The sequence below is a fragment of the Thamnophis elegans genome, chromosome 10, assembly GCF_009769535.1.
Source record: "Thamnophis elegans isolate rThaEle1 chromosome 10, rThaEle1.pri, whole genome shotgun sequence".
Taxonomy (NCBI): domain Eukaryota; kingdom Metazoa; phylum Chordata; class Lepidosauria; order Squamata; family Colubridae; genus Thamnophis; species Thamnophis elegans.
The window spans coordinates 10,660,773-10,687,572 of record NC_045550.1 but is presented as its reverse complement, the minus strand read 5'-3'; the positions used below and the strand labels follow the sequence as shown (position 1 = coordinate 10,687,572).

The 26,800-nt window shown below is 37.7% G+C and overlaps 1 protein-coding gene across 3 annotated transcripts; it reads right to left on the bottom strand.

The window, feature by feature from the left end:
* Positions 1–26,800, bottom strand: TIAL1 (TIA1 cytotoxic granule associated RNA binding protein like 1). 3 transcript variants are annotated; one of them, XM_032225020.1, is made up of 12 exons: positions 26,484–26,800; positions 14,531–14,627; positions 12,135–12,233; positions 11,864–11,918; positions 11,416–11,503; positions 9,494–9,569; positions 8,704–8,812; positions 6,522–6,617; positions 6,355–6,439; positions 4,648–4,771; positions 4,284–4,423; positions 1–2,768 (listed from the first exon to the last, which is right to left on the bottom strand). In XM_032225020.1, the coding sequence occupies exons 1-12, from the start codon at positions 26,513–26,515 to the stop codon at positions 2,651–2,653; spliced, it is 1,119 nt and encodes a 372-aa protein (XP_032080911.1). In that variant the 5' UTR covers positions 26,516–26,800; the 3' UTR covers positions 1–2,650. The 3 variants fall into 3 exon arrangements, with proteins under 3 accessions (XP_032080911.1, XP_032080910.1, XP_032080912.1); XM_032225019.1 differs by having other exon boundaries at positions 12,135–12,284; positions 26,484–26,798; XM_032225021.1 differs by lacking the exons at positions 11,416–11,503; positions 11,864–11,918; positions 12,135–12,233; positions 14,531–14,627; positions 26,484–26,800 and adding an exon at positions 10,035–10,263.

Sequence of the window (26,800 nt, the reverse complement as noted above, 5' to 3'; positions counted from 1 at the left end):
TTTTTTTTTTGTAACTGTTTTGACAGAATAAAGCTGAGCTTGGTTGATCTTGAAAAGATGGACCTTGTTGATACTTAGATGGAAATCCATCAGCACAACTGTGAACTGTAGGCTAGATAAAATCCTAGAAAAAAGAACTGGCAAATCACTTTATAATGTTGCTAAGAAAACTACATAGCTTTTCTCATCTCATGACTCTAACATGGGTCAAAGTAAATTTGAAAGAAACATTACTTTTTAATATTTAGGTCAAACATTTTTAAAATCTGTGATACAATGACCTGGATAAAATAAATGAATGATGATTCCTCCATGAATAAAATTAAATTCAACTGAAATTAAACATACCATTTGGTTTCAATAATTAAATGCACAAGTGAGCTCTGATGGTGGTACAGCCATGAAGCTTGTAAAGCACAATTTGCTCTAAACTCTGCTTTTCAAAGATAACTGCTTGTGCTTTGTCTACAGCCTTGTCCAATTGTGCTCTGGACTTTACCTCTTGCTAAGCTTGACAGAATGGGGAAAAAACATATCCTAAATTGTTGATTTATTTAAACTCTTCTTTAAAAAAATAATCTGACCAACTTTGCTATATGTTGAAATTAGTCAGATGGGGGTCCTCAACTGAAAAATGAGGCTCATCTTGATCCAGGATTCCACTGTTCCCATATGATGTAGAAACCAAACTGTTAAGAGTTATGTTTTATGCAGAACACTCAAGTTGTATTCAATTTTGTTCCACTGGGAAACTAACCAACCCGGAAAAGATCGGGTTGTCCACAGTCTGAAACAAAACATTGTTAACACTTTATGTATACCAACAAAAAATATTATTTGGTTAAAATTGCCAAAGATCATAATACAGACTTAGTAGGATGTACGTGAATACTATTTTAATCTTCCTATCCTCAAAGCAAATAATAGAAATTCAGAATTCCTAAAAATATTTTAACCAAAGCATAGATCAATAAATTGCACATAGCAAAAACATTTGTGATAATAACGCTATGATCTGTTATTCAAAAAGAGAGAGAGATTAGTTTAACCAACCTTTCTCCCACTTGGAATAATTTTTTTCCCCAATATCTGCTAAGTCTGTAATGTAGTATATATTTAATAGTGATCTATTAAACAACACTTTTCTATTCAGAAACCAACCAAACATATATACTCATACATATTTTGGCATAGATCCACCAAGATGCAATGGCATGTATTATTCATCTCAAATGTTATAAATTCAAAGATGAATCATTTGCACCACCTAGCTGTCACAGATTGTTCTGTAACCTGTCTTCATTCACTTTCAACTTAAAATTTATGTATCAGTATGTCCACAAAGTAAAAAGTAACCCTATGTAACATTTTTCCAACTTCATTATTTATCCCAATAATATTTAATCCACAAATAACCTAGCTTCAATACAAATTTGTGAAATGCAAGTCAAAATAATTAAAAAACAAATACACTTAATTCATACTTCAAATTGTTCATTATTCCAAACGCAGTTCTGTTAAACATATATGACATTATTAAAATGTCTTACTTTAAAAATTATTCAATCTGATTAAAAATATTTTGGTTAAATATTCCTATATTTTTTTTTAAAGTGTCATTTTTAAAACATAGGTACTTAATAGTAGCCTAATAATTTACATAGTAAGTAGCATAAAGTAAAATAATTTGTTTTCTGGTGACAAAAGGAGTTATTTATCAATTTAAAAATAAGGCTTTCTGAATATATTTTTTTCATTCTATGTAGTAGCTAGTTCTGAAAGTGTATGGTTCATTTATATTACTGCACTGCAAAAAAGCAGCAGAATAAAATAACTTGCTGTATAAAATTTTTCCTTCTATTTCAGAGCATACTAAACCCGGCAGGTAGTTATACAAAGGGGCATATATGATGCTTAAAAAACAAAATTAAAAAGGCACCTCTAAAGTAAAAGCAAATATGTGCTTCAAGTAAAATAAATTTGAAAAGCTGTAGTTTTCCTCTGGGTGGGAACAGAAATATCTGATAGTACTACAGGTAATGTTGATCAGACCAAACCAAAATATTTACACAAGGTTCTTCAAATATTTCAAAATTAACTTAAAAATATTTCCATGAATATTTCTTCTGAATAATGGCTCTGAAATTAACGAAGAATATATTGTTGCCTTTGATGCAATCTTTGGTCCACAGAAAAAGATCAGGATTTAATGTTCAATTAAAAGCATCTTTAATATTTTTTTTCCAAAACCTGATATAAAATGCTGAAGACAAAAGAAAATGGAATGGATCTAAGAACCACAATGTTAAGCATTTCTTCCCAACATACCAAATTGTGCAGTCAGAATTGTTTTTAATGACTTTATTTTAAATTTTGTACATAAAGAAAACCTGTTCATATCTATCATGAACAAAACTTAAAAAGGCATAAATTGAAGATATTTGTGTCCTTCATCAAAGCAAATGCTGTGTTAAAGGTCCAAACATTTTCATTCTTTAAAATAAATATTCTTTGTTTCTTTCTCTGTCTTGGCCCCCTCCCGTTTTGCCTCCTTCCCCTCTTTTCCCCAGTGTCTGTATTTCAGGCTTCAGAAAAATCACTGGAAAACGAAACCTGTCTTGAAATCACACTTCTAAGCAGAGTTCTAAGCTCACTGTGTTTGGTAACTTGCCATACCATAGCCAGCCTGATTAGGTATTACCGGAGCAGCTTGTCCCTGGGCAGGCTGAGCAGCAAAACCACTCATCCAGGTTGCAGGTGGTGTTTGACTGGTTAAGAGGAAAAGAAAATTGTAATTATTCTCATCTGTTTCAATTTTAACTACAATAATACCCCTTACTAGATGATGAAAATTAACCCCCTGTAAACCTTTAATCATGACAGAAATATTATTTGTTTTAATGAATATATACATCATTACCCACAACTACCTCGCAAAACAAACTATCGTATTTTTGGGAGTATAAGATGCACCCTTTTCCCTCAAAAAAGAGGCTGAAAATCTGGGTGCATCTTATACACTGAATACAGCATTTTTGCCTCCCGAAACCCCACCCCCTTCACCAAAATGGCCATTTATAGCTTTTAGGAGACTTTCAGAGAGATCCTGGGCGCTGGGGAGGGCAGAAATGAGCAAAGAATGGGTGTGTTTTGCTCAATGTTGCCCCCCCCCCAGCCCCCAGGAGCATTCTACAAGCCTCCTAAAGGCTATCCATGCCCTTTTCTTGGCGGAAAACTGGCTATTTTCTGTTTGCTCCCCCCACAGGAGCACTCTACAAGCCTCCTAAAGGCTATTCATGCTCTTTTTGGGGAGGGAAAATGGGTCCATTTTTGCGAAAAACGGGGCGTTTTTGGGAGATTTGCAGAGTGCAAAACCTTTTTTTAAAATCAGCCTCTTCAAAACCTTGGTGCATCTTATACTCTGAAAAATACAGTAATTAGCAGTTTTCTATTGTCTTTGGTAAACAATTTACTTAGAATAGCAATTGAAAGGTAGACTGGTGTTCTGAATAATGTATAGATAGGGATTCAATTCAAGGTAGAGTGGGATAAATTGCAACTCAAAAGTGTTTACTTCATTATTACAAATTTAATTATGAAAATTCAAATTATCAGTAGCCACATTAAGCTTTGGCAATCAGATACACTAAGAGGGCCTCATTTGCATTTACATCTTTGATTCAACTGAACAGAACATAACTCAGTGAACTTATTTGAAAAGATGTGTGTATTAAGCTAGTGCAACCCATTTGGCTTAGGTTATGGTTGCATATGATTGTGCTTTTGTAAATCTATGGTTCACTGCTGCTCACTCACATAACATTATAATTAATCAGTCTCCCTCCAGAAATTCATACTTAGATAAAAATTAACACTTTACTTTAGAAACATGATACAGATGAATTTTATTATACACTGTGCTAAGAGACAAATATTTGTCTCTTAGCACAGATGTAACTTAGTGACAATATTATAGCTACATCTGTTAACAGCATTATTTGGACCAGCAGCATTTTCAATTTCTCAGATACACAAAATACTAGAACAACTGCTTAATTCTTTTAAAATTAAAAACTTTTTTAAAGCATTTATTATGAACTTTTTATAATGTACATTATTTTTGTGTTTTGTTCCTTTTGTTTTTTCTATTTTTTTTTTTAAGTAACGAACTACTACTTTAGAAAAAAAAACATTTGTCTTAATGATGAACAAGCAAATATCAAGAGTTCCTATCCCAGGAAAATGACATATGCATGCATCAATTTCTGAGCAGAGGTACTTACTCAATGCCAAACCCTTGTTGACTCCATGCTTGACCATACATTCCGTAAGGTGGCACTTGCCATCCATTTGTCATATACTGCCCATATTGCTGTGGATTTCCATAAACTTGACTCCATTGTCCCCATTGACTGTACTCCACCTATAGATTTAAACAATTTGTTTTATATAAACAATATTAATTAATATGTGCTTATGAAAAAAACTGGAGAAAAAGCCAAACGTAGTATAAGTTCTATGTCTAAAATTGAATTCCATGTGGGATTTTAATGCATAAGATTCCACTAACTGATTTCACAGATTTGGACAAATGCACACAACAGAGGATATAGAGAGTACAACACTTTAATGCAATCTGTCCATTACCTGCTGGAAGTCTTTTGTTGTATCCGGTGTTTCTTTGCCCCAGTAGCACTTAACAACATGACCTTCAATTGTAGTTCCATTGACCGAAACAATTGCATGCGCTGCACTTTCATGAGTTGAAAACCTGAGGCCAAAAAAATGTTCTGAAGTAAAATATTATTATATTATCCTGCTCTAACCTTATAGCATTGGTTTAACAAGAATGAAATAATTCATTTATCAACAGTTTACTTTTTCAGAAGATCTAGTACAGTTAAAAGGCTATCAGCCAATTGTTTATCACTAAACCTGGCATATATGCTATCAATATTCATGGAACTTAACAGCAACATGTCTTTTCTCAAAGAATATACCAAATACATTTCAAAAGTGAAGAAGTTGTTGCTACAGTGTATGTTGTTATCTGTCAGTAATCAGACAGGGGGATTAGGTTCAGTCTTTAAGGAAGCAATGTATTTAAATTCTTTAAAAAACAATTAGGTATGCCATTGACTTTGACAACTTCTTAATATAATTCCATAATATTTAAGGTTACATTTCTTTTTAACATGTATGATATTGGATATTTTCTGTATTTCCTTTTGTAAATATTTTACAAAAATATGGTTTCCAGATGAACAAAACGGGACAGCTCCTGGCCTTAAACTTATACCCCACAAAGACGCAAACATAATAGAGCACAGACACGCGCTGCCCCGGCAATACCAAACAACCTCTGACATAATTATTGATGTTAGAGGTAGTCCTTGACTTTGTTCAGTGATTGTTCAAAATTACAACAGTCCCAAACAAAGGGATTTGCAACGTATGCCCAAAGCTATGTATGTTACAACGCCCTTATGGTTACATGCTGAAAATTAAGACGCTTGGCAGTCCGTGCACATTTATGACCACAGGAGTGCTGCAAATGCCCTTGTCCACCTGTATCTTCTCCCATATCAAACTATTATGGCCTATAGGACCTCTACCTGGTCCCTGACTAACCAGGTTCAGGAGTCCTAGCCTGCTCCTTTGCTCACTAGGCTCAGGAGGCTTCAGCCTTCTCCCTACACCACTAACACATGCAAGGATCTCACTTATGCCTTTTGTTTTTCTCCAGTACTGAAGGTGTGACTATCCTACTGAGGTCCCCTTGTGCCACTGTCCAAGCAGACTCCATACTCATGGTTATGCAGAAATGTCATTCTCCAAATCATGTGAAGCCTCCCCAACCATCTAATTAACCCCTGTGCTCCTTATCTTGAACTATTCCTGCTTAACAACCCATGAGGTTACTTAACCACTGTAACCAGAGGACTTGGGATTGCGGTAGTAGAGTGAAGTGGTCACATGATATCTTAAATGTCTGCTTCATTCAGCAACCAACATTCTGGTGCCAATTATAGCAAAAGCAATAGCACTTAGACTTATATTCACGGTGCTTTTCAGTCCTTTCTAAGTAGTTTACAGACTCAGCATGACCTCAGAAGGATGGAAGGCCAGTGAGAATTGAACTGCTGAACTGCAGTCAGCTGACAGCAGAAGTAGCCTGCAGTACTGCATTCTAACCACTGCACCGCCACTGCTCTTTATGGTCATAAATCAAGGACTACTTTATAGAAATACAATGAAAGTAATTCAGATACAATAGCTAAAATATAGTTATGTTTGCTTGTTGCCAACATGGTACTATGTTAAGTTCAGAGCAAATAATGATAATTGTCCTACCTCACAAAAGAATAGCCTTTAACTGGAAAAGCTCTGGTTTCCACAATTTGTCCAAAAGGGGAGAATGTTTGTCTCATCAACTGATCTAAAAATATTAACACTTGTGTTAGTCATGTGAGTATTTAGTAGTTCATTAAAATCTTTGCAAAGATGAATGTGACTCTCACCTGTTAATCCAGAGGCAATTCCTCCACAATAGACAGTACAGTTTTTGGGGCTTGACTGATTTACTACGTCCTCAAATCTCAATTGTTTTGTGTTATCTGCAAGATAAAACTTTTTTTTCTATTATTTCCATTAATGAACATACAGTATGTCACAATATCTCAGCCTACTATAAATTGGAAAAACCTTAAATTCAACTCTTTTCAAGTCATCAAATCATGTTTTGGTAGTTCAATTTCAATATAATATCATTTTTAATATATTTATTAACAAAACACTGAAAATGTTTAAAGATGACATAAGAAACAAAATCAAAACTTTGCTGAGAAAGAACTTTTATCTCATGGCAATAAGAGTGGCAAAATATTGGGCAGGGATATGCCTTTGCCATGTAGATGAAGGGCTGACTGACAGCTGCATTTAAGGTGAGCCAGTTCCTCTTTGTTAAGGAAGAACAATGGGAATACTTGCAGAATCACTATGAAAACTATTCTAGGCATCTGCCAGATTGGTTGTTTGCTTGGTTTTGCTTGTCGTCTACCTATAGAGGTCTATGGAGCTGCTTGAGAATGGTCTTGCCTAGTTATCTGAGAGTAGTTTAAATCTCTTAATCCTGATGAAATGGCCTGGGTCCTCAAAGCTTTAAGCTGATCCCATCTCAGTATTTCTGATTCATAACTCATCTACTTGGTCCAGGCCTCCAAAAAGTGAGGCAGTTGAGTTCAAGCAGTAGTTAATGGTTTCCACCTATTGTGAAAGAAGGTTCATTTTCTCAAGAAGATACCATTAGATCCAATGGAACTGGATAATTTTTTATACAGCCTCCATCTTTCCTTCTTTAGGGAAGGTCACTGAAAAGATGACCAGCTTGTGGTTCAGAGAGCTCTGGAAGAAATGGATTATTTGGACTTTTTTAGCTGGTGTTCAGATCTGGTTACAGCAGTCACATAGCACTGATTACATCTGTTGGTGAGTTTGGCGATCTTAGGCTGGAGACAGTACATCCATTCTGGTTTTCATCTCTCAGTACATTTCTGAACTGTCTCAGGATTGAGAGTAGAAGGCATGGAGTTATAATGGTTCTCTTTCTCCAGAACTGGTTCCAATCAGAGGTGGCAGAGAGAGATCAACCAATATTTCTATTTTGTGTGATACCTCTTGCTCCTATCTGACATATACATGAAGCTGCTGGATGAGGTCATCCGTCAACATATAACAAGTATCATTAGAATGCTTATAATAACCAATATGTCCAACATTAACCAAGCGACAATATCAAGTTTATCTCTTGGTGTTTGAAGGTTGGGGTATCAGATCAGGATACTTTTCATCATTAACTCTAAATGGGGTTGCATTCCCCACAGTTGGAGTGCAATTCAGAAATCCTGATGGATAGTAGTTCCTACTTAAGGAGCAAGTAGGAGCAAAGACTGGGATAGTCTTTCCATAGGTTTATCTTGTGCATCAATTTTGACCACTGCTGATTTAGGAGGAACTACTCATGCTAACTTCTTGTTGCAATTCAAGACGCTGGTTATTACCTAGAGAGATTAGAACCTAGCTATTGCTTTAACCACTTCTTTTTGTTTCTCCGTGCCTGCCAAAATCAACAAGGTTTGGGCATTCTTGGGGCCCTTTTAATTGTATTGCCATTTTGTGGATCTCTTCTGTCCTAGCATACCACCTGAGCACGGGCATCCACACACATTCTCCATCAACATGCAGATATCTAGATGGCCTTTTGTAAAGCATACAGCTAAGGGAAGCACCTGGTTGTTCGTCAGGTGTATAGGGTTGGCGTGAGTCCTATGGATTGGTTATTTTTTATTTAACAATTGCAAATGAAAATATCTGTTTGGATCTCTACCACATGATATATTAATTGACAATGATTGCAATTCTTTAATTGTTTCTTAGTTTTAATTTCCCTTTACCTGTCCAAACTCACAATAACGAAATGGAAAAGCATATAAACCAACTAACAATATATGCACAAAAGCAAATATTACCAAAACTATTTATGGAACTGTACATACATTTGTAATATCAAGAAGAGATGCAAAATATTAAATATCCATATTCAATATTGCTCTCAGATATTTATATAGACAGAGGTAATCTATTAAAAATCACTCTGTTAATATAATTAAAAACAGAATTTCATTCTTGCCCAAATTCACTTACTTTCTTGTGTAGTTTTAGGAGCAGGTGGCTTTCGTGTTGCCCAGTTAGTTCTGATCTGACGACCTCCTAACCACTGGCCTCCCATATGCACAATTGCATTTTCTGCATCCTAATTTTTTTTTAAAAAAAAAACCACACGGACCCAAATTAATCATAAATTTGAAATAAAAGAATTAAAACATACATTCTATTTTGTTGCTTTGTCTTTTGCTCAGAAAATATGTAATGGATCAATTTAGGTACTAATAGCTTTTCCCAAAAATTAACGAACAGTAACGGAATGAATACACTGAATGAAAAAGAAAAAGCCCTGTGGCTTCCAGATGCAGCTGAATTTGAGTTTCCAATGGTTCTTACTATTGGCCATATTGGTTGGGCTGCTGAGAATTCTAGTTCAGCATCATCTGGAACGCCACAAATATTCCACCTCACATTTGAAGAACTCAATACATTTAAGACACTTTTAGGTAGAGACTGACAGTATACCATGTAGGTATACTGTAGCTCTCCTTATTTCCATAAGAAGTAACTGCCCTGCAAAAGATATCTGCACTCTATTACTAGTAAAGTTAAAAATAGGCATATTTTTGTCTCTTGTTTAAAGGATCGATATAACATTACTCAACCATATAACTATAGCTATAAAAAGTTCTGCCTTTCACATAACCAACGGGTTATAAAAGTGGGCTATGAACTAGTATCCTATAAATGTCTGCCTGCTTGTATTGCATCCTTCATAAATTAGCTCACAAAGTATGAAGCAATGATTTATATTGCTCAATGTACTCACCAATTTATTATAAAATGAAACAAAACCATAGCCTTTTGATTTTCCTGTTGTCATATCTTTAACTACCCGTGCATCCCTGGGAAGAGAAGCACAGTTATATGAGGAAATATTATAGATATTCAAAATAAAAACTAAAAGGAACCACACACACTGTATTGTGAGCATAGTTTTCCCTAATATAAACTCAGTAACTCCTAACTATAACCATTCCTAATTCTGCCTAATACTTCTTTTCCTGTTAGAAAAAAGCAGTAGGACAAAAATAAAAAATAACATGTAATAAACATGCAACCTATCAATATATCCTGCACTTTCTACAACTAAATCGTTCAAATTTGAAATTTTAAAAGGAACAGAATTTCCTTTTCTAATTATCTATTGACTAGGGTCTCTAAGGTTTACTGAACTATAAATTACTGTAACATTTCTAAAACTATGTTTACCATGCATTTTCTAAATAAATGCCCTCTGCCTAGTGATATAAAATATGAAATATTAAAAAATTGAAAAAGAGGAAAAAAATAGGAATTAAAAGGCATACATGGCCTGTTAACAGATTTCTTTATTTTTCTTGGTCAATTCTCTACCATCATTTTGGAGTTTGGGCAGCTGTAAATTTTGAAAAATTGACATTTTCAGAAATTTAAGAAAGGCGAATATAACTAACAACAATGCTAAGTTCACCAATATGAAGACAACAAATTTTACACATAATTTTTAGTGAGTAAGTTAAAATGATTGGAAATATAGAACTGCACTGAATATAGAATGTTAAAATGTAAATACTAAGATATGTATATATAAATAATGTATAATAAGAATAAATAGAAATGAGAAAAAAAATCTACAACTGAGTTCCAGTGTGCACAGTTCCTTGCAGTTAGCTTCAAGATCCTGTCCATTCTTATGAGCAATTCTGCAAAATAATCAGAATGCTATTACTTTTAATTGTGACTTGGACTTTAGAAAAACTGCAGGTCTCAGGTATAAATCAAAATTGAGAAATAGCAACCTATATTAAATCTTTTAATAGTGGCTTGCAAACAGTACCAGTACTTACCACATTGAGATAAAAAGCAAAGTAAATCAAACAGACAAAATAAGATTTTGTTGCATTTGAAAATATGAGAAAACATAGAGAAAATATGCTTTATAGCAGAAATACATTCCTGTAAAGTAACACAAGATGTTCAGGTTTTGTACTGATGTTGTTAAAAAGACAAAGAAAACAATAGGAGAAGGTTTTTCAAGAAATTAGATTAAATAATAAAACAAACACGCATACTATAGCACTTGAAGGAACACTTGCAAAATTTAAAATGTTCATTTACAAAGCTATAGATATTTGGAAATTTAGTCCCAAAGTTCTACTGTCAACAGAGAAAGATACTTATGACTGGCATAATTAACGTATCCCTAAAACAAGACTTCTTTACTTTATCAAAAGTTTATCAAAAGATATGAATTTTAATTTTCAAATGTAAAAATCCTAAATGTAGTGCTACCATTTCAAAAATGCATGAAATGAAGTTTTACAACTGGCTATGAACTTACACAGTCCAACACTACCTACTGTATATATTTATAAGAAACTTCCAGCTTATATCAGACTATGTTCTATAAGCCACAAAAATCATCAGGTTTGCCTTCATTTACCCACAATATACCCCAGCCCATAAAAATGCATATGGATTTGCAAGTGTGAAAACCACACAGCTTTTTAACAGAACTGATGCAGAAACCTTGTTCATACTTTTGTGGAATAATATAATACAATAAATGTATAAAATAATTCTACACCATTCACATGCCATTATGTAAATAATCTTTGCCTAATAAATGACAGTGACTTAAGAGAAGAACAATCTTGCGTTTTAATTCTATTTGTATTAATGATTTAAGGTAAAAAGTATAGTACTTACGATATTTTACCAAAAGGAGCAAATGCTGACTTAATATCTTCTGTTGTTATTTCTGGACTTAAATCTCCCACAAACACATGAAAGTGATCTGGAGGAAAAAAATAGAAATGCATTGCTTCTATATGCAAAAAGTTTAACTTTCTTATACTACCAAAGCAATGAATACGATCTAACAAGAGGTGGTATTCAGCAGGTTCTGACCAGTTCTGGAGAAAAGGTAAATACCACCTCTGACTTGTCCCACCTTCATTTATTCTCTGCCTCCCGAGTCCCAGCTAATTGGGAGGGAATGGAGATTTTACCATATCCTTCCCCTGCCATGTCCACCAAGCCACACCACACCTACCAAACCACACCCACAGAACCGGTAGTAAAAAAAGTTGAATCCCACCATTGAATCGAACTAAATACATGGCTTAGGTAGTGTTGCTTCAGAACATTTACTTACTTGAAGTATCTTTTTTTTGGCTACTTGGTGTTGTTGCCCAGTTAACTTTTACTTCCTAAAAATAATGAAAAAAATTATCAGTATTGGCATAATTCTTATGTCGATGAAGAGGCTGTACAGGATCAATTCCAACAAAATGAGTGTTTTTCTCTATAGAAACATTGTTTCAAGGTATTTCTAATTTAAAAATGGGACAAAAAAATCCTTGCCATGAATCATAACCTATTTACTTAATTTGCTACATGTCATTCTTTTTTCTTTTGCAACGTACCTTTCCCAAAATTTTTCTCCCATTCATAGCAGCTAATGCAGCAGCTGCATCCCTGTGTTCATAAAATTCCACAAAGCAATAAGGGTCATTGCTTGTATGCTGCAAAACAGAAAATCCAACAGAAGAGTTGACTCTTCTGCTATCGGGTTGCTGAGAAGAAAATCCAGGAAAATATATTACTTAAAGCTAGAAAAGAAAATATTACCATAAGTGCTTACAAAGTAGCTGTAAGAATTGTTGTCTATTCTGTCAAAAGAATATCTCAAATTATAGCATCCACAGAACCACATCTAGAGGTCATCATGTATGAAAATGCAGGTTCAATTCAAAACAGCCTTTCTTGAAAATTTATCACACTGTTTAGATGACATGATGGATTACACACTTAGAATCAAGAAGTTTTAATAGCAGCTTGTGGTGGAACTGGATCCAGAAGACAGTTGGGATAAGATTACATCTACTATGTTAGGTTATACATATGTGTGCTTCTAAAATGGTTCATTCCTTCCTGTAAATTTTACAAATAGAATTATGTAAGTTTTGAAGGAAAAGGAGGCTTATTGATAACTGGAGCTATTTCCTTTGTAAACATATTCAGCTCCAGGTACTTACCAATTTCAAAGCCCAGATTTGGGAGGATGTGTGTGATTGTTTCAGATTTCACAAGGCATTAAAAGCAAGAATGTGGATTAGAAAATTACAGCAAAATGCAGCAAATCATTTAAAAATTTGATTTTTAGCGTCATATTTTAATGAACCAGGTTATATAGATATATTACATCTACATAAGTAGATATATTATATTTAATAAATAAAACTGCAAAATAAATGTTACCAGTTACCTATGGTAGTTGCTAAGAAATAAATAAATCTTTAATATTTAAAACACAAAAATAAATGTTACAGTCTATATACCCAACCTCCAGAGAAATATTACATAGAACAATTTTGACTAATCTGGTACTTTTGTACCAACAAAAGTATTTTGGTCTAAATTTCTAATGAACTATCTATTGCACCATTTTGTTTTATTGATAACATATAAAAAGGCCCTCAAATCTGCCATTAAAAAATCAGAATATGAATTTGAATTAAAATCAGGAATATATTTCCTTTGATATACTGTGTACACAAAGCAGATTGTTGTCAATATTGAGACAACTGTGATAAAAGTTAAGACATCACACTTAGCTAAAAATGAACATTATGATTTCAGAACCAGTCAATGGCTAGTGAACTAGAAAAGGTTGGTCAAGATGATTATTTTCAAAATTGCAAATTGCAGTATTGGACTGTATCTGTTGTAATTTCAACCCATTTAGAAATAGACTTTCAGGTTTAAAAAAGGTTCTAGTACTTGCAATAGATCCCTTCCCTGGAGCTATTAAAATAAAAAAGGAGGAACATTCTTCCAGGTTTTATAGCCCTAATTTCTTAGCACTTAAAAAGAACCTAATTTTAAATGGTCCTAATTCCCACAAAATCTCTATTTAATGAAAACTGGGGGGGGGGGGTGTAGATTGTAAATATTTCATATTGAAAATACTAATTTCTATAATTTATGTAAATATTTATGCAGCTGACTTCAAAATCCATATTCTAGTTTTTTAGTAACATCAAAATAAAGTTTTATTTTTTAATAATGAAAGATATAACTTGTTGAAAATAACTAAATGAATCAGTCAAGTCAATTTCAATTGTCCAATACAGAATATTGATTTTCTCTTTCTGAAGTTCCATCCTCTCTAAAAAGAAATATTTTGGTCATCCATGGGACTGTAAAAAGCAAGGCTAAATCCTAGTAAAACATGTTTTATTCTGATGTTCATCTGAAAGTATTAACAAAATATAAATTATTCAAATAAAGATACATAAAAAACATAGTTGCAACCCAACTACTTTTCTATGTAATGACTGATATTCATAGTAGTCTATGTAATGACTGATATTCATTAATAGTAATAAAAAATTGCTTATACTCTATCTTTTTTCTGTCACAAAGAAAATGTTGCAATCGAAGTAATCTTTAAATAATGTATACAGCTTGAATTATTTTGCATAAAGAGTATTCATTCCAGCCTTCATTCAAAGAATAGTGGTAAACTAAACAAATATATTACTAGAGATCTTACAGCAATCTTCATGAGGGGCTGAGAAGACTCAATAAGCATATATTTTAAGATATACAAGAACCTTTTTCTAATCAATTTGTCAATTAAATTAACTAAGGCTATAATCCTAGTCAATGCTTGCATAGAAGTCCTCCTTAATTAAACATTTAAATTGTCATTTCATCCTTCAGTCTTACTTTATTTTTGTTAAAGCAGAATTAGTAACTACTTTTATGTGAAATGTTAAAAAGATTTCATATAAATTAGATTGTGAGAACATATTACCTCTGTTATCATTTTACAGCTTTTGCAAGGTCCAATTTGGCTGAATAATTGAAGTATAAGGACTTCGGTCACATCTCTGGAAAGATTTCCTACATAGCTATAGAAAACAAAAGGTAATATTAATGTCATTAATTTATGCCTTGCCAAGATATTTTGCTGGTATAAAAAAATCAATTTTATAAACATGCCATAATACTTATAAATACATTACAAATAAATAAGTAATACATTTAGTCACCAACCACCATATAACCAGGGGCTCATGATTTGTAAGAAGTCCTGCCAAATTTCATCACCTTGCCTTAACTGCAACAGTGAGAACTGCTTAGCACTGCCTTGGTATGAACTGAATAGGAGCACTACACTACAGCAGCACCAAATGACCCTACGTGAGCAATTAAACTAAAGCAGCAAGCTTGGCTATTTGCCTTCCTGTCTCAGAGCAAGCAGGCAGACTTTCATGGCCACCATGAAAGAGGTGAATTAACAGGTTGAATTAACTTATTTTCCTCCCTTCAAAATTCCCCTCCTCCTCCAAACCAAGTTTAAACTTTCTTTTCTCTCTGAAACAAGTTGAATTCATTGCCCTCCTCCTCCCTCCAAAAAAGGTTTAGATTTATATCTGTAGGGTTTCAGGTTGTCCAATGTCCCTGATCATTGTTAATTTCATACTAATAGCAATAGCAGTAGTACTTAAGACTTATAGTATATACCACTTCATATTGCTTTACAGCCCTCTCTAAGCAGTTTACAGAGTCAGCCTAATGCCCCAATAATCTGGTTCCTCATTTTACCGACCTTGGAAGGATGGAAGGCTGAGTCAATCTCGAACCCATCATGATCAAACTCCAGACTCCAACCAAACCTTGAGCCGGTGAGAATTGAACTGCTGACAGTCGGCAGATCTAGCCTGCAATACTGCACTCTAACTAGTACGCCACCCTGGCTCTTATTTTCAATTAATATCAATTTTAAAGCCAATATTGTAATATAAAATTTAAGTTAGTTCTTAAATATAAAAAGAAAAGAATGGGGATAATGAAAGGGGGAAATCTAAGTGCTTGATGCTTTTCTTCCTTTTTTCTAAATTTTTACTTCATCAAATTGCAAATGGGAAAGAAAGAAGGAATGAAATTTAAATGGTTACAAAATACTGATTGCAGTTAGTAGTGATGTTATCATTTGTACGCATGTATGCGTGGAGTTTGGTATAATGGTTGAAGTATCAGCCAAGAAGGAGATAGTGCTAGTCCTTCTGTCTTTAGTACAAAGCCAGGGGTTGTCTCATTCCTAGGAAGAAAAGAACTGCCACATCACTTCTGAACAAGACTGCCAAGAGAAGTGCAGGGAGCAGCTGCCAGGAATCCAAAATGATGGAGACACACAACTTTCAAGGGGAAATGTGACCTATTGTTAAACTTTCTGGTTTATACTTTAGGAAATATGTAAACATTTTAGCGTTTATTACAAATATCTACAATTTACTCACAGTCTCATATTGAGATGCACAAATATGTGAAGCATTTGGTTTGGAAAAAGCTCATAGAACAATTATAGGTAGTCCTTAACTTACGACCACAATTGAGCCCAAAATTTCTGCTGTTAAGTGAGACTTTTGTTAAGTGAGTTTTGCCTCATTTTATCACCTTTTTGCCAAAGTTGTTAAGCACTGCAGTTGATAATTAGTAACCTGGCTTTTACGTGATTCTGGTTAAAAATCAGATCCCCACTGATTTTGCTTGTCAGAAGTTTGCAAAAAGGGATCACATGATCTTGGCACAGCAATGGTCAGAAATATGAAACAGTTCAAAGTATTTGAAATTTGATTACATGGCCATGGGGAGGCTGCAAAGGTCTTAACTATGAAAAATGGTCATAAATCATTTTTTCATTGCCGTTGTAACTTTGAATGGTCACTAAATGAATCATTGTAAGTCAAGGACTACCTGTATTTCCTGCATATGGGATGTCAGAAATTAGAGGGAACATTGCACATGATAGTGAGGATTTGTGCAATAATTTGACAATAGGTTAGGAGGAAGTTCAGAGTGGAATTGGGAAATATGTATGCACACACACGTGGACACGGAGAGACTACTATTAAGCTGGTTTTGATTCCTATGGTAGCAACCATATAGGTTTCCCCCATCCATAAACATACACACACAAACATTGAAAACAAAGTCAAATTTTGTAAAACATACATTTCTTTTTATGTAATAGTTATGCCTAGTTCTGACCTGATTTTAATGTTTTAATAATAAAATAAAATAAGTCAAAATGCAGTCTTTATAGATAGTTTAATGACCCCCATTTCTAGTTAGCAACAGCAATAGCACAAAAGCAGAGTCATTTTCTGCTTTATAGTGCTTTACAGCATATTCCGAGTGGTTTAGCATATTGCCCCCAACAATCTGGGTCTTATTTTATAGATCTCAGAAGGATGGAAGGCTGAGTCAGCACTGAACCCATCAGGATCAAACTCTAGGCTGTGGGCAGAGTTAGTGTGCCATATTGCATTTAACTACTGCACCACCAGGGCTCCTATTTGAATTTGACACTACTGCTGTACATCAGCGTTCCCCAACTAGCTTGGTGAATCAGGAAAGAATGGATGGTTCCGTGCGAGCACCCACCACTCACACAAATGGAGCTTCATGCATGAGCTTGGGAAGAAAAAGAAAATGGGAGACAGATATTCAGAAATAAACTGAATAAACTCCTGAAATCAAACTATACATTTAGAATAAGAGAGAAAATACTACATTCAATTTTATTCACTGAGTAAGAAACTGAATAATAATTTGCTGAATTGCAAAGATTATTTTGAACCTGTAGTCTATAAAAACAATAAAAACATATTCTACAATAAAAGTGGTCTTTTAATTTTATGGACTTAAATTGCACAGGATTGGTCAATATTCGGGCTGCAAAAGTCCTATAATACAGTTCCTTAGGAATGTGTAGGAGTGCGCAAGAAATGCCTGTTATGAATTACTAAAGCAGCCATACCTTTTTCCAAGCTCTTGAAGTATTCTGTGTACTGTTCTCTGTCTAAATGTGCATATATGTACAGGCACAGCCATGCAGCTATCATAAGGATTTGAAATGTGTGGTTCATATGCATTACCACAATCAAACAGCTGTAATGAATATTTGTTCATTCTTATCTGCTTATTTTAATTTTTGCTATCAATTAGTGAGCATTTACATTTTAGCCTAAATATGGCATAGCCTTCCTTGAAATCTGAAGCAGTAGTTGCCAGAGGAATATCAGTATTTTAACTGAAAGGAGCATGACAAGGATGGCTCTGTGCTTTTGATCTCTCACATAACATATACCGTATATACTCGAGTATAGGCCGACCCGAATATAAGCCGAGGCACCTAATTTTACCACAAAAACCTGGAAAAGTTATTGACTCGAGTATAAGCCTAGGATGGGAAATGCAGCAGCTACCGGTAAATTTCAAAAATAAAAATAGATACCAATAATGTTTTTGAATATTTATTTCCTCCCCTGGAGTGGGGAGGAATTGGGGATTTCATAGTATCCTTGCCCTGGAGTGGGGAGGAATTGGGGATTTTGCAGTATCCTACCCCTGGAGTGGGGAGGGAATGTGGCTTTCATAGTATCCTATCCCTGGAGTGGGGAGGATTTGGGGGATTTCATAGTATCCTTCCCCTGGAGTGGGGAGGAAATGTGGATTTCATAGTATCCTTCCCCTGGAGTGGGGAGGATTTGGGGGATTTCATAGTATCCTACCCCTGTAGTGGGGAGGGAATGTGGATTTCATAGTATCCTACCCCTGGAGTGGGGAGGATTTGGGGGATTTCATAGTATCCTTCCCCTGGAGTGGGGAGGAAATGTGGATTTCATAGTATCCTTCCCCTGGAGTGGGGAGGATTTGGGGGATTTCATAGTATCCTACCCCTGTAGTGGGGAGGGAATGTGGATTTCATAGTATCCTACCCCTGGAGTGGGGAGGATTTGGGGGATTTCATAGTATCCTACCCCTGTAGTGGGGAGGAAATGTGGATTTCATAGTATCCTACCCCTGGAGTGGGGAGGATTTGGGGGATTTCATAGTATCCTACCCCTGTAGTGGGGAGGGAATGTGGATTTCATAGTATCCTACCCCTGGAGTGGGGAGGATTTGGGGGATTTCATAGTATCCTTCCCCTGGAGTGGGGAGGAAATGTAGATTTCATAGTATCCTTCCCCTGGAGTGGGGAGGATTTGGGGGATTTCATAGTATCCTTCCCCTGGAGTGGGGAGGAAATGTAGATTTCATAGTATCCTTCCCCTGGAGTGGGGAGGATTTGGGGATTTCATAGTATCCTTCCCCTGGAGTGGGGAGGAAATGTAGATTTCATAGTATCCTTCCCCTGGAGTGGGGAGGATTTGGGGGATTTCATAGTATCCTTCCCCTGGAGTGGGGAGGAAATGTAGATTTCATAGTATCCTTCCCCTGGAGTGGGGAGGATTTGGGGGATTTCATAGTATCCTTCCCCTGGAGTGGGGAGGATTTGGGGGATTTCATAGTATACTAAGTCAGAAATAACATTGCTGCGTAGCCAGGAGTGTGTCTCAGTCACTTAAACCTCATACATAAATCATTGTACGAGGCGCTCGACGGCGCCTCTTACCTGCCGCAGGTCCCACCAGGACCGGCGAGAGGCACAGCAAGCTCCGGAACCAGAGCGGGAGCCTCCGCCGCATGGCTCAGCTCCGCCAGGGACGCATCCGGCAAGGGGAAAGCGGGGTCCCCTCTCGCGCAGCGGGTGGAGGGCGCGGGGCGGCGGCAGGGCTGGGCTGCCTCCGGGTCCTGCCTCCCGGAGCCCTGGGGCGGCCGCGGGAGTCCGTGGGCGGCGGGGCTCGCTCGGCTTCCAGCAGGGAGGAGAAGGGGGGCTTCCCGGAGCCGCGCGCTCGGCAAGCTCGCCGCTCAACTCAGCGCCAGCGCGCCTTCATCTCCGAGCGCCCAGCGGAAGGGCCAAGCCGCTCGCCTCGGAGCCGCTGGAGCTGGGACGCCGCCTCCGCCGCGGAATTTGCTCCAACTCAGCCGCTCCGGCCCATTGTCAGCCGGCTGGTCCCTGCCTTCCCTCCCCTCCTCTCTCTAGCTTAAAGAGACACCGACTTGCCTCGGCTGGAGGCCGGGCACGGGGAGGAGTTGGCGCCAGCCCGGGGAGGGGGCTGCGAGCGGGCGGGCGGGGGGACGGGAGGTAAAAGGCTGGATGGGTTTGGTTGCCAAACCGAGGCGGCTCGCTCGGGGCTCTTCCCTCTCTCCCCACGGGTGGGCAGCGGCCGGAGTTCCCACCGAGGAACTTCGCCGGGCAACTCTCGGTTCGGACGCCAGGGGCGACTGGAACCCGGCATCCTCGGGTTCCGAGTCTAACCCCGAAGGAGAGCAAAGCCGGGAAGGGCGTCAAACTCTTCCACCCAAGCTGGGAGCCTGTCACGTTTGGGAGGCTTGCAGCGGCTCACCTGCGTGGAAGTCAGCGGACTACACGCGCATACACAGACACATCCAGACAAACATCCAGACAGACAGACAGACCTCTGGCCCATCAGGAGGTCCAGCAGCCACTGGCCGTCCTTTGACTCGGACGTGGAATGGAAGGGAGTTAACAGAGGAGAGGGAATGGCTGGCGCAGACTGCCCAGCAAGACAAGAGATCCTGGGGCTTTCATAGTATCCTATCCCTGGAGTGGGGAGGATTTGGGGGATTTCATAGTATCCTTCCCCTGGCAGGCTAGGAAATGGAATGAACGAGGGGGCAGGCAGGGGAGGGAAACGAAACGAATAAGTGGCCAGGCAGGCTAGGAAATGGAATGAACGAGGGGGCAGGCAGGGGAGGGAAACGAAACGAATAAGTGGCCAGGCAGGCTAGGAAATGGAATGAACGAGGGGGCAGGCAGGGGAGGGAAACGAAACGAATAAGTGGCCAGGCAGGCTAGGAAATGGAATGAACGAGGGGGCAGGCAGGGGAGGGAAACGAAACGAATAAGTGGCCAGGCAGGCTAGGAAATGGAATGAACGAGGGGGCAGGCAGGGGAGGGAAACGAAACGAATAAGTGGCCAGGCAGGCTAGGAAACGGAATGAATGAGCGGGCAGGCGGGCAGGCGAGGAAACAGTCCAGCGGATGGAGCAGAAGCAGCCCCGGGGCTCCGCTGCCGCTCCCCGCATTTTTCTGGACGGGGTCTCGCAGGAAGGAATCCCCTCCTCCTCCAACAGGCAACAGCACTGCCGGATCCAGTTGTAGACTCGAGTATAAGCCGAGCCGGCTTTTTTCAGCCCAAAAAGTGGGCTGAAAAACTCGGCTTATACTCGAGTATATACGGTAACCTTTCAATTAATTAATTCATCCAGGACAGATGGACACCTTAGAATAAAAGTACTAAATTAATGCCAATCCATTAAAGATTTTTAAAATCAGTTTAAATATACTTCCCCTTCCAAATTTCTATTATTATACCAAAGCTAAGTCTGACAGGAACATGGACTGTTTCTAAAAAAGCTTTATCATTTTTTCCTTAGGCCTAGGGCTTCACTTTGGGAAGCACAAAATATCCAGCATATAGCATTTACATTCTATAAATAAGTCTATGCTACATTGTAGTGCATTACATTTACAACACTCAACACAATAAAAGATTACTCATGCGTCATGCACTCTTCTCAGCAATCTTTATGCTTGAAGTGGTTTAAAAAAACCTTAAAGCAAATAGGTCAAAATCAATAAATAAAAAATACCTTTGCAACAAAATTGCAAATACACTATGCCTTGCATCAACAGCATGGACTGTATGCTGTTAATGCAAGTATGTTCACACATCTAAGCTTAGCAAGCTAAGCGGCTAAATTATTTTTGCACACTGAAATGTTCTCTGAAGTCTCCATAAAAAGGCACCAGATAATGCAATACAGTGCAATGAGTATGAATGATACCATAACACTAATGCAAAAACTCCACTTTCCAACTTATCAGATAAACTGCTTTTCAATGCATTCAATCAAAAAATATAAAAGAACTAACAATGAAAGTATGCCATCAGCATAGAATTTGTTGGTAAAAACACTGACCTACTGAATTTATTTAGATATGTGCACTTTCTACATGTTCTTGTTGACAGTGAAGTTTTTAGAATGATTTTGAAGATGAAAACATTCACTGCATAAATTAAAATATCCTGAATCACATCACCATCAGGAGTCAAAGGCATATGCTGAGTACATACCCTTAAAAGAGCAGATCAAAGCAATGTGTACTTTTTGTAGTTACTGTACATCACTTGTGTACGAACTTAAGCAAAGTGGTGAAAGTACATTCATAAGCACACACCTCTGGCATTCCATCTATTTTTATTTACATTTATTTAATGCCACACACGTTAACAAAAAAACACAAAATCCAACTTTCCTACAAAAAAGATAGTAGTTATCATTCAAGTAATGGCATTATGAATATAGCCTTTTTCTTCTATATAGCTTGCTGGCCATAACATCACCTCCATGCTATATGTGTGATGAATCCAGAAGCCTTTCAGACAGTACACCATTTGACACAGCTGGGTCAGACACTAGATCCAGGAACTTTATGACTGGCCATGCATAAATAGGTTGAGTCAGTTGGATTGAGAATAGGTGGGAAGCCATTGGAGGACTGATGGATGAATCCTACTGGAATTCAAGTGCACAGAGACTAAATAAGCCCATGTGTAGCCTCTCAGGAACTGAGCCATGGACTAGTTGCACTATGACTTCTCCAACATATGAATGCATTGAATGTAACCCAGGTTTCTTAATATCTTATAGACACTGGCCATTTCTGGGCAGTAGGTGAGTTTCTGCCAAAGGTATGGAGATTGAAATAAAAGGACATCCTCTAGTTACTGATGGGGAAGTCTGGCATCCCCAGTTACAGGTTGAGAAAGTCTATTGGGGAAATAGAGGATTATTATAGTAAGAGAGAGAAGTTGTTGTACCAATTCAATGTCCAAGCAGCAGTAATTTGGGGTGGGTGGAGTGTGTTACTATATAGTCTGCTCTGGAATATTAACTAAGTTCTTTTTAATTCAAAAGAGATCTGTTTTGAAAAGCAGGGAATGGGGACTGGGGAGATGCCTTTCTGTTTCTAACTATAATCAACACCAGACTATTGGTGAATCAAATTTGAAACTAAACTGGAATAAGATGTGGAGGTTATCTCAGATACTGGCAGACAACCAATTACTTATCAGCAGTCACCACCTGCAGAAGCATCAAGTATCAGTTGAGCAGTCCAATTTGTTTTCAAGATTCCAATTAGTCTTTTTCTATTGGTAGTTACATCCAAAATGGCTTGTGACATTAGTTCCTTAAATGCCTACTGTTTTGTCCCAAATCCCTCCCACATAGCCTTCTTTTTGCAGCAATTGGAATATCCACCTTCTATACTGATTCTGACACTAGGACAACTGAAAATATCCCAAATCTAAGAAACAAGACATTTACAGCAACTGAAACAGAATGGAATATGCAAAATACTTTTCCTATGTGGAACAGCTGCATTTTGAATCATAACAGAACAAAACATCTGAAACTGGTATTTGGGTTAATAGCATGGACCCCATTATGTTGCATGTTACATTGGCTATAGAAATGAAGCCAGCTAATGTCTTAACAATTAAAAAGGATATACAAAAAACAAACCAGAAGAGCAAGTTGCATAACTTTCCTATTTTGGATTTACAAAACTTTTGTTAAAGTTTTGAAGTAATTTCTGAGAAGAGAAAATGAAAAAAAAAGCAAATTATAGGCCATTATTTAAAGGGATATCAAGATTATTAAAAGCGAGGGGGAAATAAGATAGTTTATCAAGGTTAAACTATGTTATTGTTTTTGCTAACCCTTAGGGGACTTTTGCTGATTAGGGCTGAATGAAAAGATTTTAAAATTAGTCTACAGATAAGAGATGAGATTACGGGGAAGAAGAGATCTTTTGTAGCAAGGTAATCTCCAAAGTGATAAATTACTGAATTTTTTTGTTTTTGGCATGATGATGATGAAGTTATTTCTTTACAATTAACTATTTGCTTTAATACATTTTTCTTTTTTCTCTGTACTTTTTTTCTTTTTACTCTTTATATACTCTCAAGAAACCTTAAATTAAAATTTTCACATTTTTTACTCCACTAAAATGTGTTCTTTATTCATTTTCAACAACACAAACTTAGTAACAAATTTTTATCAGTTTTGTTAATAATAAATATTATCAAGCTAGGTTCTCTGTCTCTTATCAGCTGTGTAGGTTGTAGGTAAAACAATTCTAAGTTTAACAGCTAAAGTATACTTTCTTAAACAGCAAACTGACAATTTTTTACACTTTCTCCCCAAGCTTAACCTAATGCTGTTCTGCGTCTGATTTTGTCTGGAGGCTCATCATTGTTTCACCTGAGCATGTAACCCAGAACAAAAATGACTTAAAAATCAATTACATACTTCCCTTGTTTCCTAGTTCTTCCTATCTAAGCCAATAAAATTCAAAAGCTTTCATTATTTTGTAAATCTTCAATTGGCCTTACAAAATGGCCCCTTAGGATTTTGATTTTTTTTCTTATGTAAAGCATCACTACTATCATGTTGTACTGTTCTGACTTCTGGGATGCTTTTCACATACTAATATTTTTGTTGAGCATAACCTCCTTTAACTAAGGCCCTCCAATTTTCACTTGCAAAGTGGTTTGTTTTGCAAACTCTCTAAGTTATATTCATTTTACTTGCTATATTGTTCAAACTTTCTGAGTTCCAAGCCTTGCAACTTCTTTATGTCATTATTAAATATTATATCTTACTAACATTACTTGAGGGATTATGTTCTCCATCTCCCTGTTCCATATGTTCCAGATTGCTTCTTTTAAACTGTCACTTCATGGGACTTTTAAAGCATGCTTTTTCTGTGGTTGCCCCTGCCCTCTGGAATGATCCACCCGCCCCCGCCTCTAATACAGGTAGTCCTCACGACCATTTGTTTAGTGATCATTCGAAGCATTAAAAGTGACTTATGACTGTTTTTCACACTTACAGCTGGTACAGTACACTCAAGGTCATGTGATCAAAATTCAGACACCTGGCAACTGACTTATATTTATGGCAGTTGCACAGACCCAAGCTGATGTGATCACCTTTTGTGATCTTCCAACAAGCAAAGTCAATCTGGGAAAGCCAGATTCACTTAAAAACCATGTTACTCATGTTAACAACTCTGCAGTGATTCACTTAACTGTGGCAGGAAGGTTGCAAAACAGGGCAAAACTCCCTTAATAAATGTCTCACTTAGCAATAGAAATTTTGGGCTCCATTATGGTCATATGTTGAGGACTACCTGTATAGAGCCGAGGTGGCGCAGTGGTTAGAGTGCAGTACTTCAGCTGACTGTTAGCTGCAGTTCAGCGGTTCAAATCTCACCGGCTCAGGGTTGACTCAGCCTTCCATCCTTCCAAGGTGGGTAAAATGAAGACCCAGATTGTTGTTGGGGGCAATATGCTGATTCTGTAAACCGCTTAGAGAGGGCTGAAAGCCCTATGAAGCGGTATATAAGTCTAACTGCTATTGCTATTGCTAGGACAGACCTCCCACTGTCCTTGTCTTTAGGAAAGCTCTTAAGACCTGGCTCTTCCTCAGGCATTTAGAGTCATTTGAGGGGAAGTTCCACTCTAAGGTTTATTATTATGGTCTTTGCTTGGTTGTCATATTTCACATTTTTAGATTGTGTAATTTATATACTAAGCGCTGCTTGCATGATGACGATTTTTGTTGTAGGTGACACAGCCTAGAGTCACACTGTCTTGAGTTAAGCAGTCTTATAAATCTTTAAATTATATATCTACTTAAACCTATATCCATTTTCCTCTGGTCTTTTCCAGCTTTCTTTAACGGGCAATGTATTTCCTATCTGATGGAGGTCCCTCACTGCAAGTCGGGATTACTTTCCAAAACTTTTCTACTGCCAGAGGGAACGCCAAATCTACAAATCTTATGCCATAAGCCCTGCCAATGGCCCTCCTGATAACCACCCCACAGAAAAGGCTTTCTAGGGTTTCAGGCACACCGATGTTACCAAATGGCCGGTGCAATTTGAATATACCAAGCTACTGACCTTACACATTTGGTTAAAAAAGCATTTAGAGTGGGGAAGTTCCACTCTAAGGTTTATTATTATGGTCTCTGCTTGGTTGTCATATTTCACATTTTTAGATTATGTAATTTATATACTAAGCGCTGCTTGTACGATGACGATTTTTGTTGTAGGTGACACAGCCTAGAGTCACACTGTCTTGAGTTAAGCAGTCTTATAAATCTTTAAATTACATATCTACTTAAACATATATCCATTTTCCTCTGGTCTTTTCCAGCTTTCTTTAACGGGCAATGTATTTCCTATCTGATGGAGGTCCCTCACTGCAAGTCGGGATTACTTTCCAAAACTTTTCTACTGCCAGAGGGAACGCCAAATCTACAAATCTTATGCCATAAGCCCTGCCAATGGCCCTCCTGATAACCACCCCACAGAAAAGGCTTTCTAGGGTTTCAGGCACACCGATGTTACCAAATGGCCGGTGCAATTTGAATATACCAAGCTACTGACCTTACACATTTGGTTAAAAAAAAAACACCACCTTCCACAAACCTTCCCCGTTACCCTCCAAGTCTACTCTGAGTTTATATCCTTCACAATTTATCAGCCGCCCTGATGACGTTTTGTGGGGAACCCCCAACTCCTCCATCACATAAACTGAGGCGAGGTTTATATTTCCTTCTCGTGCCGCGATTCTCACCCCCCCCCCCTTCATCCTGAGTCCCGCTTTCTTCCCCCCGGTCTCCCTCCAAACGCTCCTTCAGAGAATCCCCCTCCTGTCATCGCTTCTTGACCCACTTCCCGAGCGGCTAACCCCATTCCCCGTCTCACTCACAGGGTCTTGGGCTGTCCGTCGTCTTCCATCATGCTACGGGAAAGCTGCTCCCAGGCAGAGCCAGGATGCTGCGCCGAAGGGGGGGGGGAGCCCGGGGAAGCGGAGGGAGACCTCCGAGACACGATTAAAACAAAAGCCGAAAACAACCGAGCCGCTCCAGGCCTCCCGTTTTATCTTAGGCCTCGGCAGCCCCCAAGGTAGGAGTCAATAGAACGCGGAGGGAGGGGAAGGGGGGGGGCGTTGATCCAAAGGGTCCACAAAATGGCCGCGGTCGCCAACCACTCAGGAAATCGTGCAGTGCGCAAGCGCAGCGCAAC